The sequence below is a fragment of the Coenobita brevimanus genome, chromosome 25, assembly GCF_032717465.1.
Source record: "Coenobita brevimanus isolate Jiangsu-jjx chromosome 25, ASM3271746v2, whole genome shotgun sequence".
Classification (NCBI taxonomy): Eukaryota; Metazoa; Arthropoda; class Malacostraca; order Decapoda; family Coenobitidae; genus Coenobita; species Coenobita brevimanus.
In genome coordinates this window covers 40,843,224-40,861,330 of record NC_136978.1, presented here as the reverse complement: position 1 = coordinate 40,861,330, position 18,107 = coordinate 40,843,224, and the positions used below count along the sequence as shown (strand labels likewise).

General features: G+C 41.9%; 1 protein-coding gene across 1 annotated transcript; it reads left to right on the top strand.

Moving 5' to 3' along the window:
• The first annotated feature begins 14,159 nt into the window (after positions 1 to 14,159).
• LOC145393824 (uncharacterized) lies at positions 14,160 to 17,588 on the top strand. Its single transcript, XM_080267868.1, has 4 exons — positions 14,160 to 14,333; positions 14,874 to 15,879; positions 16,277 to 16,857; positions 17,436 to 17,588. The coding sequence occupies exons 1-4, from the start codon at positions 14,160 to 14,162 to the stop codon at positions 17,586 to 17,588; spliced, it is 1,914 nt and encodes a 637-aa protein (XP_080123994.1).
• The last annotated feature ends 519 nt before the right edge of the window (positions 17,589 to 18,107 follow it).

Genomic DNA, 18,107 nt, shown 5'->3' with positions numbered 1-18,107 from the left:
CAAGGAAAACAGCCCACCTTCTGCCCCGTAACCGACCAGCCGTGGCCAAGACCCTTCTTAAGACCATGTCATTTACCAACATAACTGCAACAGTGAGGAGTGTGGACCTCACTCATACTTAGGAATGACAAGGACCAGACTATTGAGGCGCCTCACCTGTCACCTACAGAATGGAGCCATCAAGAACCACTACGCCACCCTACACAACTCCCATCTGACACGACAACACCTGGATGAGAACATCATAATAATCGACAGAGAACAAGACCCTCACCGTCTCTTGTTTCTTGAGGCAATCTACATTATTACAAAACAACCTACAAAAACCACACAAGTGGATGATTTCCAGATCTTACTGTCAAAAAAACGCCACATAGGCTTAGCCAAGCAAAAGGCCAATGAGCGATCAGTTTAGCTGATTATCTCCCCCCACCTGATTCACCTGAATCGTATATAAGCAGCCACTCGTGACAGGATAATCAGATCCAGCCTGAAGATGGCACATGATAGTTCTGAAACGTCGCTACCCTTTGGGGAACCCCTGAAGAAACTCCAAGAGGACCACTGAAAAATTGTACTGGAAAAAGAAACCATACATAAGAAAATCAACAAAGGATAATGTGCCATCCCTTATAACCTCGTATGCCTCCAAGAAAATATCCTGCCTGGCTACACCAACACACTCGCACATACACGCACACACACACACACACACACACACACACACACATATAAATATACAGTACATATATATATATATATTCTCAGCCTTTTCCACGAATCCCTTGACTGAATCAATCTCTGCCACTTTTTTGCCTGCAAATTTCTCCATCTCATCTCTCCACCCTGTCTGGCCTTTTTTTTGCTATGCTTACAATCTCTAGGAATCCAGTCAGTAAGCCTCTTCCCCCATCAGTTATCCTTTATTCTTGCTACATGATCTGCCCACCTCCATTTCTGTTCTTTTATAACTTCTATAATTTCTTTTACTTTGTTTCCTCACCGAAGTTCATCTTTTCCTGTCTCTTAAAGATATTCAAACAATGACCTTTTTATTCCTCTTTGAGAACGGATTATTGATTCTCCATCATTTTTTTTTTTTCAATTTCCAGGTCTCGCAACCATATATGGCCGTGATTATACATTCCTTATATGTTCTTTTCGTTTCATACATGTTGGCAAGTTAGTTTTCATGATGTGTCTTTGGTTATCGAAAGCTTTGCATCAACATGTAATGCATTTTTTTTCTTTATTTCGCTATCATGGTCTTTCGTAAATTTCAGTATTTGCTCCAAGTATTTGCACTCCTCGACTTCTTCTGAGATTTCTCCACTTATTCTTACTTTGTAGGCATGCTGTAAATAATTTTGTTGAAACTGTATGACCCTGATGCACGCCCTTCTCAAACTACGTTTTTTCCGAGCCTATATTAATTCAACTGCTGCAGTTCGTTCTTTATAATATGTTTTCGAGCAGTTTTACAATGTTATCGTGTACTCCATATTCCTGCAATGAATTTATTGCTGGTATGTGCTCCACCGAGTCGAAAGCCTTTTTGTAATCAAGGAAACATAAGCACAGTGGACTACCATATTCCGTAGTTTTCTGAGTTAGCTAATTCACTGTGTTGATGATTAGTAGTCGAATACATGCTTTGAAACCCTGCCTTCTCACAAGGTTGGTTTTCTTCAAAGTTTTTGTTATTCTGTTCATAAGGAAATCAGTGACGAGTTTGTAAATAACTGGTTATAAACTATTGGGTCAATGATTAATAAGATTTTCCTAGTAATTAGACTCAGTAGGCTTAATCGGGCTTAGCAAGCCTGTTTATACTTCTACTCCTGCATCCGACAGTAAATCTACTACTATTCCATCTCCTGAGACCTTCCCTTTTCTCATACTTTTATGACAATGTTTACGTAGTCAGGAATAATATCAGCTGAAAAAGCAGCTATTGGTATTGTTGTCCTTCATGCATATAGCTCTTTGTAAACTTCTTTAACTCTCTTCTCCATCTTGTCTCTGCATTTTATGACGTCACCGTTTTTGTCTTTCAGTTGCATAACTTGTTTTCCTAGTGCCATTATACATAGGACATGATTCAGACTTTTTTTTTCCTTTTTTGGTGGTTTCTTTGATCTGATCCATGTCTTCTTTCTTTTTGCTTCTTTGTCTCTCTGTCTGTCTGTCTGTCTGTCTCTGTCTGTCTGTCTGTCTCTCTCTCTCTCTCTCTCTCTCTCTCTTTCTCTTGTTGATAAGCTTATTTAACCCGCCGCGTCCCGGAGACGTGAATTCACGTCCTCACATGATGTGCACTCATATCCCGGAGACGTGAATTAACGCGGCAACATTGCCATGTCCCTAATTTACACAATTTTCAATTTTCGCGAGTGATTTCGCGAGTGATTTTTGGCACGTATACATGGGACACCTTCCTCTATTCTTCTACAAGATGCCAAGCAGGGACAATGCCTTACACCGCATAACCTCTCCCCTCCCCCTGCACGCCATTGTCTCGGCAATTCACCTGTTACCAGTGACCTGGCCAATAAAGACATTCAGGGCCAGAGTGATTCCCCAATCGATGACAATGTGGAGGACAAAGTTTACATAGCATTAGAGGAAGAAACAGTCAGAAATGATGATCAGGTAATGTGGGAAAAAAAATGTCATGAATGGTGATGAGTTAGTGAGTGAAACAATGCTTATAATGCCTATATTACTGTTTGAAAACCAATATACTCTTGTACTACATATAAATTCGTACCAAGTAAATAAATAAATACTGTTTATGAGTGGATAAAATAATTACCCTCCCATAGAACTCGTTTTCTTTGGTGCCAGCCTGTTAGAAAACCCAGTCAGGTAAGGAGGTACTCGTACCTAGATCGAGTATTTTAAACCTCAGGTGAGCAATTTCTCTATGAATTTTCGAAGTTTCTCACCAAAAGCGGATGTTTGAGCCAAAAAAAAAAAAAGGTCCAAAAATGTCGGGACTGGGGCGTACCACTGCCCAGAAAACGTCGGGATGGGGCGGGTTAATAACGCAATTCCTACTTCATCTTTCTTTGATTTTACTTTCAGCTGCTTTCTTCTCTTCATGAACTCGACCGTCATTTTTGAACTCTTGTTGATTCTGGTTGCATTAGCTTTCCCTACTACCTCCGCTGATTCCCCTAGCTCTTTTGTTATTCTGTCATTCAACTCATTCAGGTCACAGTCAGCCTAACTTAGAGCCTGAAACATGTTCTTTGTTTCTAACTGAAAGGCTGCTTTGTTTTCATATACTTTCATTGGGCATGTATTTTTATTTTTCATCAGCTTCTTTCTTTCACTTCTGAAAATGAATCTGGCCGTGCAACCCACCATTGTATGGTCACCACCTTTATTTACTTTATTCATTACTTTAACATGATCGCATTATTTTCATCTGGTTTAATGAAGTCAATGTCATTCTTTGTTTCTCCGATATGACTTCTTCAAGTCCATTTACTGCTTGTTCTTTTGTGAAAGAATATGTTCAGTACTCTCATGTATTTTCACAAAATTTACCACCATGTGACCTCTATCATTCCTTTCTTCTGCTTCAAATTTTCCCATACATGCTTCTCCATTTTTAAATTTGCAAAATTTGCTTTGAAGTCACCCATGAGTAAAGTATATGTGGTCTTTTTTTTTCTTCTACGATGTGGGAGATGCCATCATAGAATGTTTCTCTTTCTTCATCTGGGCTCTGAGAAGTTGGTCTATATACTTGTATTACTTTCAGGGTGAATCTTTCACCAGGTTTAATTATAATCCATGCTTCTCTTTCAGGTACACTGCTCAATTTAACAATGTCCTCTACAAGATTTCTGTTAATTAGATATCCTGTACCAGAAACTCTTTCATTGTCCCTTCCTCTTTTGTAAAATATGTGGTTGCTGTCTTGGAGTGAATTAATTTTTCCTTCATTTCTGTTGATCTCACTCAGACCTACAATATCCCAAATAATGTTTTCTAATTTAATCACTAAGGAATCAAGTCTGTAATCTTCTGCGAGGTTTCGTACATTCCACTTGTAGATCTTCACGGATTTCAGTTTTTTAATGTCCTGGTCGTTCATTTGCCTGGCCAGTGCCTATTCACTTTTGGTGGCACACTGCCTGTAAGCACAGGAGGCATTGTGGTTGGACCTTCAGTATACGATGATCCAACAGGAATGCCCAGGTAATGATTAGAAGTAGAAATCATGTTTGGTTGGAGAGATTGTGGCAAATAATCTCACCTGCCTGCCACATAGTTTTTGGTGAGATGCAATGTTTATGCTACCTTATTCACTATATTCGGTGGAGCTCTGTATATTTACAGGGGGTCCCATGGTCTAGGCTGTCTAAGACGGTACCTTGTATATCTGTAAGACCTTCCCTTATCAGCCACCAGGGCATTTACCAGGTAGCATTGGGATCCTGCCCCTCGAGATATATATATATATATATATATATATATATATATATATATATATATATATATGTGGAGCTTCTGTGGTACAGTGGTAGAGTGTGCGCTTCGCACGCTGGTGAGCGCGGGTTCGCCTCCTGCCTGAGTTGTAAAACCTATGGGAAGCGTTCACCAAGCCACTTCCTACTTTGGCGGACACAAGGGGTGCTGTGATTGAACCAGTGTCGCATACTAGTATGCTTGCACCCAATCGGCTTAAGGCGGGCCGATTACGCGTGGTTCACAGACTACACACACATCCAAAGCCACTACAACTCTACAATCACACTCACAAGCACTTCTCAGCCTACATACAGTCTCTACCGGACAGCCTAAGCCACTGGGTAGAGATACATTGGCTGTATCGTCCCTGCGGCGGTAGGGATAGGCCGGTCCTGCAGTGGACCTCAACGGCTGATGCTGATTTTATATATATATATATATATATATATATATATATATATATATATATATATATATATATATATATGCAGAACCTCTGCTTATCAAAATTTATTTATCTCCAGAACTACTACTCTTTGGAATTCACTTCCTGGGAGTTGTTTCCCGCAAACATTTAATCCTCTTCAATTTTAATCCCGTTGTTATAAACATTTTATGAATGGAGGATGCCCTTAGGCACATGGACTTATTTTTTTTCCCTTTGTTTTTCCTTCCTATATTCATTTTATACATACACACATATATATATATATATATATATATATATATATATATATATATATATATATATATATATATATATATTATTACGTTTGGATTTGGACCTGCTTCATCATGCCGAAATAGTTTCATTACTTCACCGAGCTGGATACTGGAACTCGTCACGAACTGCTTCGCTTCTCTTGATCGTCTGGAGCTTCACGAGTCTGTTTGTCCTTGCCTACCAGCATGAAGGCTTCATTGCTCTGCACCTACTTGGGGACATTTCTGGATATATGAGGCCTCAACCAAGTCAACCAGCGGGACTTTGATGAATGGTTGCGGAGAGAACGGACATGTGCTGAACTCTCCTCCAGATTCTAGGGCTGCCCCACCGGCAATAGTTTTGCACTTTCCCTGAGTAAAGTTAGGTTAGCTAGCGTTCACATTCCTCCCTACCCTAATTAGAGATATAGTAGGTGTCTGTATCTATTTACTGAGATTGCCTTTGCTTTCTCGCCTCTGGAGTGTACCCCCCACTGATCGCTCTGGGGTGTGAGTTATACATGGGCGCGTCCTCCCGAGAGTGGTTTGAGAGGGTAATCTCAGGCTAGGTGTGTCTTTCCCAGGTACCTTGTCCCTTGCTTGTTTTTCTCCTTCTTCCCACTTCCCCCGTGAGGGGGAAGTGGTTGCTATGACGGACGCCCCTGCTGCCTCCCCCCCCTTCAGGGGCGGAGGTGGTCCTGACGAATGTAGGAACGACCAGACTGACCACCCCCAGACTGACGGACGCCAAACTCGTGCCCCACTTGACGTTCCTGTTGACAATGCCACGTTCGTCATTATCCATGCTCTAGGTTCGACTCCCCTGTCCAGTCTCAATCCCTTCCTTATCAAGAAGGTGATTGACCACTGTGCAGGAGAAGTCGAACAAGTGAAAAAACTTGCTAACGGAGATCTCCTGGTAAAAACTGTTAACTCGTCACAAGTGAGAGATTTGCTGAAACTGCGTAAATTCCACTGTTACGATGTCGAAGCCAAAATCCCAGTCTCCATGAATTCTTGCAAGGGTGTTGTCACTTGCAGGGATCTCATGGTGATGAGCGAGGACGAAATCGTACAAGAATTGGCGCAGCAAGATGTAATTGAAGCTAAATTCATAACTCATTACTCGGAAGGCATAAGGACGAAGACAGCAACTATTATCTTGACATTTGCCAAAATTTCTCTTCCTAGTCAAGTCAAAGTTGGTTATGAAATCATTCACGTTCGACCATACATCCCTAACCCTTTCCGTTGCTTGAAATGCCAGTTGTATGGGCATGGTTCAAAGACTTGTCGGGCTTCCCAGCCAGTGTGTGGCAAGTGTGCAAGCCAGGGTCATGATGCGGAACATTGTACATCTGAGACGGTCTGTTTCTTTCACTGCAAGGGCGCTCACTCCACTTCCTCTAGGGATTGTCCCAAGTGGAAGGAGGAGAAGGAAGTCTGCACAGTGAAGGCAACGGAGGGCATTTCCTATTACGAAGCCAGGAAAAAGGTGAAGGAGTTGCATGCAACTCCCACGCCGAATAGGTCCTATGCTTCGGCGGTAATGTCCCGTCCCGTGATGTGCACTGTAGAGACCCAGACTGACCCTGTCTTTCTCCCTCCTGCCACTCACAGTACATCTCCATCTCGACCTCCTGTCCGTTTCAACTCTCTCACTGACATCCCTAAGGCATCAACTTACTCTCAGGCTGCTGCTGCCTCTCCATCAGTACGGCCTAAAACGAAGCCTGACAAGTCTAGTAAAAGTAACATGACCACCCTCACAAAACAGTCTCGTCCTCATATTCTTCCAGTTCCCACTCCAGCGAGGGAGAGGAAGGTTAGCTCTTCCTCGGAGGAGTCAGGGAACCTCGTAATTGACGACAATATGGAGGTTTCCATGAACAAGCACCGGGATAGGTCCCCCGGTAGTCGCTCGCCTGCTGGCGGGCGACAAAAAAAGACAAAGCACACTGGCCCCCAACGAAAATCTTAAACCGTCGCTTTCACTGTACTACAGTGGAATTGCAGAGGTATTGGGAATAAGTTACACAATATAGCAATCTTGCTTTCTATACACAGGCCAGACGTTGTTTGTTTACAGGAGACGCGCCTGGAGGATCACCCTGATCCTCCACAGTTCAAACACTACCACTCATATAGAAGATATGAAGGTCACGGAGTAGCCATATACACACACAAATCACACCCACAAACGGAAGTGATTCTAAATTCTACTCTGGAAGCGGTCGCGTGCAGAGTAAAATTTAATAACACGTATCTGTCTATTTGCTCTCTGTACTGTCCTCCACATGGCCCCATTGATAGTGATGCTTTAAATTCACTAGTTGAACATCTCCCTGGGAATAAGTTAGTGTTGGGCGATTTTAACGCCCATCACTATCAATGGGGTAGCTTGAGGATTGATGGTCGTGGGGAGCAGGTAGCCGACCTAATACTACAGTCCAACCTCTGTATTCTGAACGATGGTAGAGCGACTCGTGTAGATGATCGTACTGGTAACTTTTCGGCCATTGACTTATCTTTGGCCTCCCCTGGTATACATCAAGATCTCTCATGGGACCCTTACGACGACTCCTTGGGAAGTGATCATTTACCCATCTGTCTTTCTTATACACGCGACATCATTTCAGACCCTCCACCTCCAAAATTTAACTATAAGAAAGCAGATTGGGGATCCTTCTCAAGGATCGCCAATTTAGATATATCTGGGGAGACCATAGATGTTAAGGTCGAAAATATAACCCAATCCATATTACACGCAGCTGAGGCTGCTATTCCCAAGACTTCTACAGTTCATGCGAAGCATAGAGCACATTGGTGGACGCCGGATTGCTGACAAGCATTAAGAAAACGCAATAGGAGATATAGGATTTTTGATAGTCAGCCCACTGAAAAAAATTTTATTGCATACAAACAGGCACGGGCTGAGGCAAGGAGAATAATAAGAAGGGCTAAACGTGACTCCTGGCGGTCCTTTGTGTCCACGGTGACTCGTACAACACCATTACGTAAAGTCTGGTCCACCATAAGAATATTAAATAATAAAGGCCCATATTTCCCAATCACCACCCTTCAGGTGAATAATAACAAATATGACGAGCCCGTGGACGTTGCTAACATCCTCGCCAGGAGTTTTTCTCATGTAAGTAGCTCAGCCAATTATGACCTGCGTTTCCAACATCATAAACGCACAGCTGAGCTACAGATATTAGACTTTGCCACAGAAGACGTAAACTCCCCGTACAACCAAGAGTTTACGCTAGATGAATTGCTCCTTGCCCTTAAATCCTGTAAAGACACCAGCCCTGGACCAGACACCATCACGTACGGTATGATCCAGCATCTTAATCAGGACAACCTGATTAAGATGTTAGCATTGTACAATGAGATTTGGGCGTCTCGAACGTTCCCAAACTCATGGCACTTTGCGCACGTCATACCGATACCCAAAGAGGCTGGTCGTCTTATGAATCCCACTTCATTTCGTCCTATTGTGTTGACTTCTTGTCTATGTAAGGTCATGGAACGTATGGTTAACAATAGGCTTCTTTTTGTTTTAGAGTCGAAGAATTTGTTAAATGATCAACAATGTGGCTTCCTTAAATACAGAAGTTCACTAGATCATTTAATGAATTTGGAGCATTGTATTGCAGAGGCATTTGCCAATAAAGAATTCATGATAGGGGTGTTCTTGGACATCCATAAAGCCTATGACATGACCTGGCGACACGGTATACTAATGAAGCTCTATGCTTATGGTTTAAGAGGAAATTTACCTGTTTTTATTTCAAATTTCTTAAGGGACAGAACTTTCTCTGTCAAATTGCCCCGTAACGTAACATCGGATATATTTATCCAGGAAAACGGGGTGCCACAGGGAAGTGTGCTTAGTCCTACTTTATTTAGTATTATGATCAATGATATTCTGTCATCAGCTCCCATCCCGAGGAATCTTAAATACTCGCTCTACGCTGACAATTGTGCAATATGGCACTCTTCCCGTAATGCACAATTTTCGGCTGGGCGGATTCAAGCAGCCCTTGACTCCGTCCACCAATGGGTCTTGCAGTGGGGATTTAAGTTTTCCGTACGTAAGTGTGCCGCTATAGTTTTCACTAATCGTAACGTACCTAATTTGTGCTTAACTTTGGATAATCAGGCGGTACCATTTCAAAATTCTGTAAAATTTTTAGGAATACATTTTGATCGTAGAATGAATTTTAAACTTCACGTTAATACTTTGCTTGCTCGTTGTGATAAACCGTTAAATGTCCTCAAGTACCTAGCGGGTACTACCTGGGGTGCCGACAGAAAATCTTTATTAATGGTGTATAAGTTCCTTATTCGATCGAAGCTAGACTATGGCGCACAGGTGTGTGGCTCGGCATCCGATGCCACTCTGAAAGGATTGGATGTGTTACAGAATAAATGTTTGTGAATGTGTCTTGGAGCCGTCCGGTGTACCCGTGTGACTCGTATGGAAGTGGAGGCGAATGTGCCTCCCCTCTATATTCGCCGTGACCACCTGGCCTTGTTCTACGGCATAAGGACGTTAAGGAAAACTAATATCGGCAATGTGGCCTGTACCCCCCTGCGTCAATACCATCACCTTCTGCGGGGGGTGCGTCGACCACTTGCCGCTCGCCTCCACTTACTGACTCAGGAGCTTGATGTGGACCCCAGTGACTGTGACAAGTTGGTGCTTAAAAATATAGCGCCTTGGGAGCCACCCGGCTTTACAGTCGATGTCACATGGCTCCCAGCACCAAAGGCCAAGGCGCCGGAGGCGGAGGTCCACCACTTCTTTCGTAACATCATTGTTCGTCACTTGGGGTCCCATCAATTGTACACCGACGGCTCCAAGTCGAGTGAATGTGTGGGTGCAAGTGTGTGGTCGACTGAATGTGCCCTCAGGTATCGGTTGCCGACTCATACATCTGTGTTTACTTCAGAACTTTTTGCTATTGACAAAGCCATAGACTATGCTCTCAGTTCTAGGCATGACTGATTTGTCATATTTTCAGATTCAAAATCAGCCCTTCAGGCAATTGCATCTTGCACTACGGACTCTCATGAGATCCAGGGCCGCATCGTTAATAAGTTGCATTCATGCAACAAATCATTCACGCTGATCTGGGTGCCTGGTCATTGTCGTATCTACGGCAATGAGCAGGCTGACTTACTTGCAAAGTCGGCTGTAGAGCTCGAGGAGACTTGGGACGTTCCTCGTGATCTACGGTCGAGTCTCTCTCTCGGAAAGAAATCAATAAATCTTCTGTGGCAAGGTCAGTGGACCAGACTAAATATTCCAACTTGTAAGCCGTACCTGGGCGACTGGGACACTGCCAACCGTCCCAGTCGCCTAGAAGAAAAAGTGTTGGCACAATTACGGCTTAATGCCACCATTTTAACCCACATAAAACCATATATGGAAAGACGCTTCCCACCGCACTGTGACATCTGTAATGCGGTGTTATCTATTAGTCATATCATCCTGCGCTGTCGGCGATTTATTCGTGAACGTGCTTCACTTATAAATTACTGCGGCGCAGTAGACGTCCCCTTCACGCTTTCCACCATCCTGGGTGATGGGGACATTGTTATGACTGATAAATTGATGGCTTTCTTGGGAGAGACCGGACTGATCAGAGTGATGTGACTTTTTTACTGCGTGGTTATGGTTTTTATGAACAGTAAATATGTATATATTGTAATATTAATTAGGGTTGACAGTTGACATATTTTAAATAGTTCCTCCTACCACCGATCTATTTCTAATATAGATGTCCCCTACATTAAGCCAAGTTCCTCGCCTGACGGTCACCAGCTGATGAGTGCAAGTGTGCAAATTAGGAAGGTATTGGGCACTTGCAGTCGATGGTGGTCTGCTGGGCGAGGTTCTTCACTTTTTGCACAAATTATGTAAATACATTATATATTATCTTGCTTAAGTTATTCTAATTAGGGACGACAGCTGACGTATATGGAAATGTTCCTGACTCATCTGGTTCCCTTTCATATATTGATGTCCCCTATATTAGGTTGTGCCTCGACTGACAGGTACCAGGTGATGAGTGCAGGTATGTAATGTAGAAAGGCATTACATATCTGCAGTCGATGGTGTTCTGTTAGTCGAGGTTTTTTTACCATTAGTGTAGGTCTAGCTATTTGTCTCTGTAGGATTTAGTATAGGTTAGCGATTTGTCTGTTAGATGATTAGTTTTTGGGCCTTTAGATTACTTTTTCTTTATAACATAAGGTATAAAAAATATAAAACCAAGAAAAAATTAAAAAAAAAAAATACAAAAAAAAAATAAGATTAAAATTATTATATATATATGTACCTTTGCATGAAAGTGTGTCTGTATGTATGCATGGAAGTGTGTGTGTGTGTGTGTGTGTGTGTGTGTGTGTGTGTGTGTGTGTGTATGTATATATATATGTTTGTATATATATGTTTAAATGTATATATATATATATATATATATATATATATATATATATATATATATACTGTATATATATATATATATATACATGGCCTTAATAACCAGGGGCTTCGGCCCCAATGGTTGATAGGCCGGGAAAAAAAAAAAAAAAAAAAAAAAACAGCAACTAGTTCCACACACACTCATCAGTAGCTCTTCAGGATTAGTCTGTAAAGGACGACTACTCTCTGGACCTTCCCCCCATCGGTGTTGTGATTGTTGGATACCAGTGCCTGATCATCTTCTGGTTGTGTGCTGATAACTGCACTGGAGAGGCTGACTGCTGCCATTCTGGATAAGCTTTATCATTTGTTTTTTCTGTTCTTTTATCTTCGATATACTTGTACATGACTGGGTGAAATGACTGATATTTATGTGGGAAGTTGAACACATAAGTTTTAGTGATAAGAATATATAATGGTGGTGGTGTACATAATTCAGATAAGTAAAAGTATTGTTTTAGTACAGTTTCCCTTTACCTACGATAATTTTATTCTCTCATCTATTTTGTTGCGGTCATAAGTACCGTCCGATGTCTTTACCACTGAAATATTAGTATATAAAGAATTTCCTCATACTTGTGATCGTAATAATGGCGACCGTGACAGTACACTATAGGACTATCTTTTTTACTAGTGTTTGATGTTTATTATTTCTTGTTCAACTCTCATTTAATTTTGTAGTTCAGTCGAGTTTGTTCTGCCAAAAAACTATCTTAAAGAAGTGTTATTTTGTAGGTGTTAGCTATGACTGAATTGGGTCGATACCATAGCAGACTGACTTAAAAGTGGCATTCTGTGGTCATATCAGTTTGTGTTAGTTGCTATTGGTTGTGAGGTGATGGTGTGAAGTGCACATACTGATTATCACAATACGAAGGTTGGAGCTACTCATTCTTCTGGACATGAACACTCTCCTACCATATAATTCAAATATATCAACGTTTTAGCAGAGACGTTCATACCTGTTCATGGTCCTGAGTCACGTAGGGTACCATAAAACTTTTTAATTGCCCCGTACTCCTACCGACTCCATTTGGGATAAGGTGCAATACCTTGCCCTCTGGTCTTCCTCTAACTTGATCTAAACTAGAAAGTTATGATAGTGAAGACTCCATAAAAATTTTGCTACTTCTGCATTATTAATGCCACATAAACCAAACAATCACCACATCCTAACTTTTAAACAAGTGAGGTTTTCTCCTAATCTTCATAACAATAATCCTTTTCTCATTAATGTTCTGTGGGATTGTTTTCTGCATTCTTGTTCAGTCAGATAAGATGAAGCTTCGAGGACTTTGTCTTTTCTTTCTTCTGCCCGTCTCTAATTCCCTTACAAGTTAATATGTTGACTAGGCGTATTGACTTGCTCTTTTGAACAAGAATGTCCATATGATTGTAACATATTACCGTTTTTCTAGTTGCTGCCTGGGTATCTGGTCACCGATTAGTCATAGCCTCACTCCTGTGGCAGAAATCAATTAAGCAGTTAAGCGGTAATCATTCTTAACCTTTACATCATGTCTTCTGACGGTTTTAATGTTAAAGATTTTTGTGAGGCTCCTGAAGTGTCCAAATTACAGGATCAGACCCTTTCTAATATTCAGTGGCGGTACATTGCCACATTCTTTGAGATACCTACTGCTAGCAATGTTACTAAGGAAGTTTTAAAGAATACAGTCATAGAGTATTTAGTGAACAAGAAGTTGTTAGAAGAACAAGCTATCGATATTTTGACTCCAATGACTCGTACTCCAGTAACTTACGACCTTCCACCTCCGGAAAATCGGTCCCCTGAAAAACTTTCCTGGGAAAATTTAACAAGGAACAAGAAAAACTAGAAAGAATTGAGAAATTCAAAATAGAACAAAATTATAAACTTGAACAACAAAAGCTTGAAGCAGAACTTGATCATCAAAAGCTTGAAGCAGAACTAGAACATCAAAAGCTTGAATTACAAAGAGAAAAACAGCAGCAACTAGAACTCCAAAGACTTGAACTTGAAAAGAAAAAAATAGAAGCTGGCATACCAGCTATCCCTACAACCCCTACTCTTCCATTCACTTTGTCCAAAAAAATTTCTCTTGTACCTAAGTTTGACGAGGAAGATCCTGATGGTTTCTTTAGAACATTTGAAAAGACGGCTGAACACCTTAAGTGGCCCAAAACAGAATGGATTTGGCTTATTCAGTCTAAATTGTCTGGTAAAGCTGCAGTAGTATTCTCAAATCTAGAAAACATAGAATATGATTTTGTCAAAAAGAGTATTTTGGATGCTTATACTATAACTATTGAGGGTTACCAGAGGAAGTTCAGGAACTACATAAAACCTGACAAAAGTACGTACATGGAATTTGCTAGTGAAAAGCTGAGACTTTTTAAGATGTGGTTAGAGGCAACACACACGGAGTCATTTGATTAACTGAGTAATTTGATAGTCATGGAAAAGTTTAAAAGACGGTTACCGTTTAACATCATGACGTATATCGAAGAGAGGGAGGAGAAAGAACTAATGAGGGCTGCCCAATTGGCTGATTCTCTTGCCTTAATCCATCGATCACATGGGGCAAAGGACAAGAGTAGACCTCCTGTAGCAAAGTCCTTCTTTGAGTCCTCTAATATTACCCTAGTATTGGGCGTGGTAGGCAGTGTGAGACCATTTCTAGGTTTTGCAGTTGCTGCAAGAAATCTGATCATATCATAACTCGGTTTAAACAGCCGAATTGCAGAGTGGCAAAAACGAACAAGAGTTCAAATGCTGATGTAAAACCAGTTACTAATGTGTCGTGTAACTTGCCAAAAGATCCTTTCAAAGGCTTAAAGTTAAAGTGGGAGTAAGAGACAAAGAACTTCCTGTTCAGGTTGTGAATCTTATTTTGGGAAACGACTTAGCTGGTACTTTAGTAATACCTAATCTTACTGTCGTAGACAAACCTCTGGCCATAAGTCCAACTTCCCAGATAGATAAAACACGGCCACACATCTTCCCTGTCTGTGCAGTCATCAGAGCCCAAAAGCTGAAGGATACTCCAACAAACCCTCCTAATCTCCCCTCAGACCAACTATACACCAAAATGATTTCACGAGAAAACCTTGTCACTGCCCAGGTAACTGATCCTACTCTTGCAAAGTGTAGACTTCTAGCAGTGGACGACAAACAGTCCTGTAAGACCCTGGTTTCTTTTTCGAGGATGGTGTGCTTATGCGTCTATATCGTCCTCCTGAACTGAAAAGTCTCGATTCATGGTCAGATGTATATGAGGTTGTTGCACCAAAGTCTATTAGACAGTCACTGATGGAGCTGAGTCATGATGGTATAGCTGGTCACCTGAGTATCCTCAAGACCTATAAGAAACCTTTGAGTCACAACTTTTGGACTGGTATGAGGAAGGATTTAGCACAGTTTGTGAAAACATGTCGCACGTGTCAAGTGGTAGGTAAACCTAATGAGGTAATTCCATCAGCACCCCTAAAGCCCATTCCAGCAGTATCTGAACCATCTGAACGTATCGTCATTGGCTGTGTCGGTCCCCTTCCCAAGACTAAGAAGGGTAATCAGTACTTACTTACAGTAATGTGTTGTGCTACCAGGTACCCTGAGGCCTTCCCTTTGAAAAATACCTCTGCTAAACAAGTAGTGAAATGCCTATTACATCTCTTTACCTCTGTTGGGATACCTAGAGAAATCCAGTGTGACCGTGGTACCAATTTCACTAGTGATTTGTTCAAGCAGATTCTCAAGGAACTCTATATTGAACAACATTTGTCTACTGCCTACCACCCACAATCACAGGGTTGTTTGGAAAGAGCTCACCAGACTCTAAAGTCTATGATAAAGAAGTACTGCCATGAAACAAAGTCTGACTGGGATGAGAGTATTGACTTTCTTCTGTTTGCTCTTGGGGAAAGTCCCCAAGAATCTCTTGGTTACTCACCTTTTGAACTCCTGTATGGACGTCAAGTCAGAGGACCACTTAAAGTTCTAAAAGACAAATGGTTTTGTGACACATCCCATCCATGTCAGAGTGTCCAGCAGTACATCCACAATCTTAGACAGAAGATTTCTCAGGTCAGGAATATTGCTAAAGAGAATTTAAGTAAAGTACAAATGAAAATGAAAGACACCTATGACAAGAACACCAAGTATCGAAGCTTTTCGCCTGGAGACAAAGTACTACTCTTTCTCCCCGTACCTGGTAACCCCTTACAGAGTAAATTCTGTGGACCTTATGTAATCTTTAATAAACTGTCTGAACATAACTATGTAGTGTGCACTCCTGACCGGTGTAGGGATACCCAGTTAGTTCACATAAAACCTAATGAAGCCTTACCATGAAAGAAACCCAAAGGAGGATTCGGCTGTCTGTCTCCCAATTTGTAATGCACCTGTGAGTGCAAATTCAGGATGTCTTGAAGAGCACTCCATTGAGCCGGAGACAGAAGGCACTGAAATTCCCTCACCAGTGACTAATCCTAAAAACAGTAATATTCTAGTTGATCTAGATAGTCATCTTTCTTATCTTGGTGATCCACAAAAGGACTGTATCAAAAGGATACTAATGGATTTCCCTGAAGTGACTTCTGACCTCCCAGGGTTTTGTAACGTGCTGATGCACGATATTAATCTTGTTCCGGATGCCAAACCCATATGCCAGCCGGCTTACAGAGTTAATCCTCTTAAGGAGACCATGAGAAAGGAGGTTGACTTTTTATTGGAACATGATTTAGCAGAGCCTAGCTGTTCTCCCTGGGCTTCACCATCTTTGTTAGTTCCCAAGCCAGATGGCAGCAGTAGGTTCTGCACAGACTATCGTAGACTGAATAGTGTAACAATTCCTGACTCTTATCCTCTTCCGTTAATTGACGATCTGGTAGATAATGTGGGTCAGGCGCAGTTCATAACTACAATTGACCTGCAGAAGGGATATTACCAGATCGAGTTAACAGAGAGGGCTAAGCCTCTGTCTGCCTTCATAACCTCTTTTGGACTGTTCCAATACAAAGTTATGCCCTTTGGTTTGGTTAATGCCCCTGCTACCTTCCAGAGGGTCATTAACTATACCATACAGGACCTCCTAGGAATTGCACCCTATTTAGATGACATTGTAATTATTTCAGATGACTGGGATGAACATCAGCAGAGACTTCGCTCCCTTCTAGCAAGACTGAGAGATGTGGGCCTCGCAATAAATCTCGCCCGTTCGACGGTGACTTATCTTGGCCATGTAGTGGGGAAAGGGCAGGCGTGTCCCAAAGACGTCAACATTGAGGCGATTCTGTCCTTCCCAACTCCTAATTCCAGGATATCTCTCATGAGATTTCTGGGAATGGCAGGGTTTTATAGGAAATTTTGCCCAAATTTCTCAATCATTGCATCCCCATTGACTGATTTGACTAGTCCCGAAGTTCCTTTTGTTTGGTCACCTCAGTGTGTGTCTGCATTTCAGAAGTTAAAGTTGCTTCTTGGATCAGATCCCGTTTTGAAGACTCCTGATATAAATGCACAGTTCATATTACAAACTGATGCCAGTCAGTGTGGTATAGGAGCTGTCTTGCTGCAAAGCATTGAGAATATTTTACACCCAGTCTCCCATTATTCATACAAGTTAAAGAAAGCTGAAGTGAACTACAGCACAATAGAAGAGGAGGCTTTAGCTCTAGTGTTAGCACGAAGAAAATTCGGTGCTACCTTTACCAACATGCCTTCCCCACTATTGTATATTCCGATCACAGTCCTCTTGTGTTCCTACAGCGAATGAAGAACAATAATCTGCGCATCCTGAGGTGGGCATTACAGGTCCAGGAATATGCCCTGGATATCCGGCACATCCGGGGAGTGGAGAACCTCATCGCAGATACGCTATCCAGGAACCCTTCGGAGACCTCATTGAAACTGGATCCTTAACCTCCTTCCCTCACTGGAACCAGGTCCCTTAGTCCTCTTCCGCCACGACGTACGAGGACTTGGAGGGGGGGATATTACGTTTGGACCTGCTTCATCATGCCGAAATAGTTTTATTACTTCACCGAGCTGGACACTGGAACTCGTCACGAACTGCTTCGCTTCTCTTGATCGTCTGGAGCTTCATGAGTCTGTTTGTCCTTGCCTACCAACACGAAGGCTTCATTGCTCTGCACCTACATGGGCACATTTCTGGATATGAGGCCTCAATCAAGTCAACAAGCGACTAGTTCCACACACACTCATCAGCAGCTCTTCAGGATTAGTCTGTAAAGGACGACTACTCTCTGGACCTTCCCCCCATCGGTGTTGTGATTGTTGGATACCAGTGCCTGATCATCTTCTGGTTGTGTGCTGATAACTGCACTGGAGAGGCTGACTGCTGCCATTCTGGATAAGCTTTATCATTTGTTTTTTCTGTTCTTTTATCTTCGATATACTTGTACATGACTGGGTGAAATG

What these genes read in the sequence shown, in the direction of transcription:
- LOC145393824 (XM_080267868.1), top strand. Translation starts at nt 14,160, where the DNA reads ATGACGTATATCGAAGAGAGGGAGGAGAAAGAACTAATGAGGGCTGCC. An exon ending in TATTGGGCGTGGTAGGCAGT is followed by an intron (nt 14,334 to 14,873) that starts GTGAGACCATTT and finishes TTCTTTTTCGAG; the next exon opens with GATGGTGTGCTTATGCGTCT. An exon ending in TTCTAGCAAGACTGAGAGAT is followed by an intron (nt 16,858 to 17,435) that starts GTGGGCCTCGCA and finishes GTGTTCCTACAG; the next exon opens with CGAATGAAGAACAATAATCT.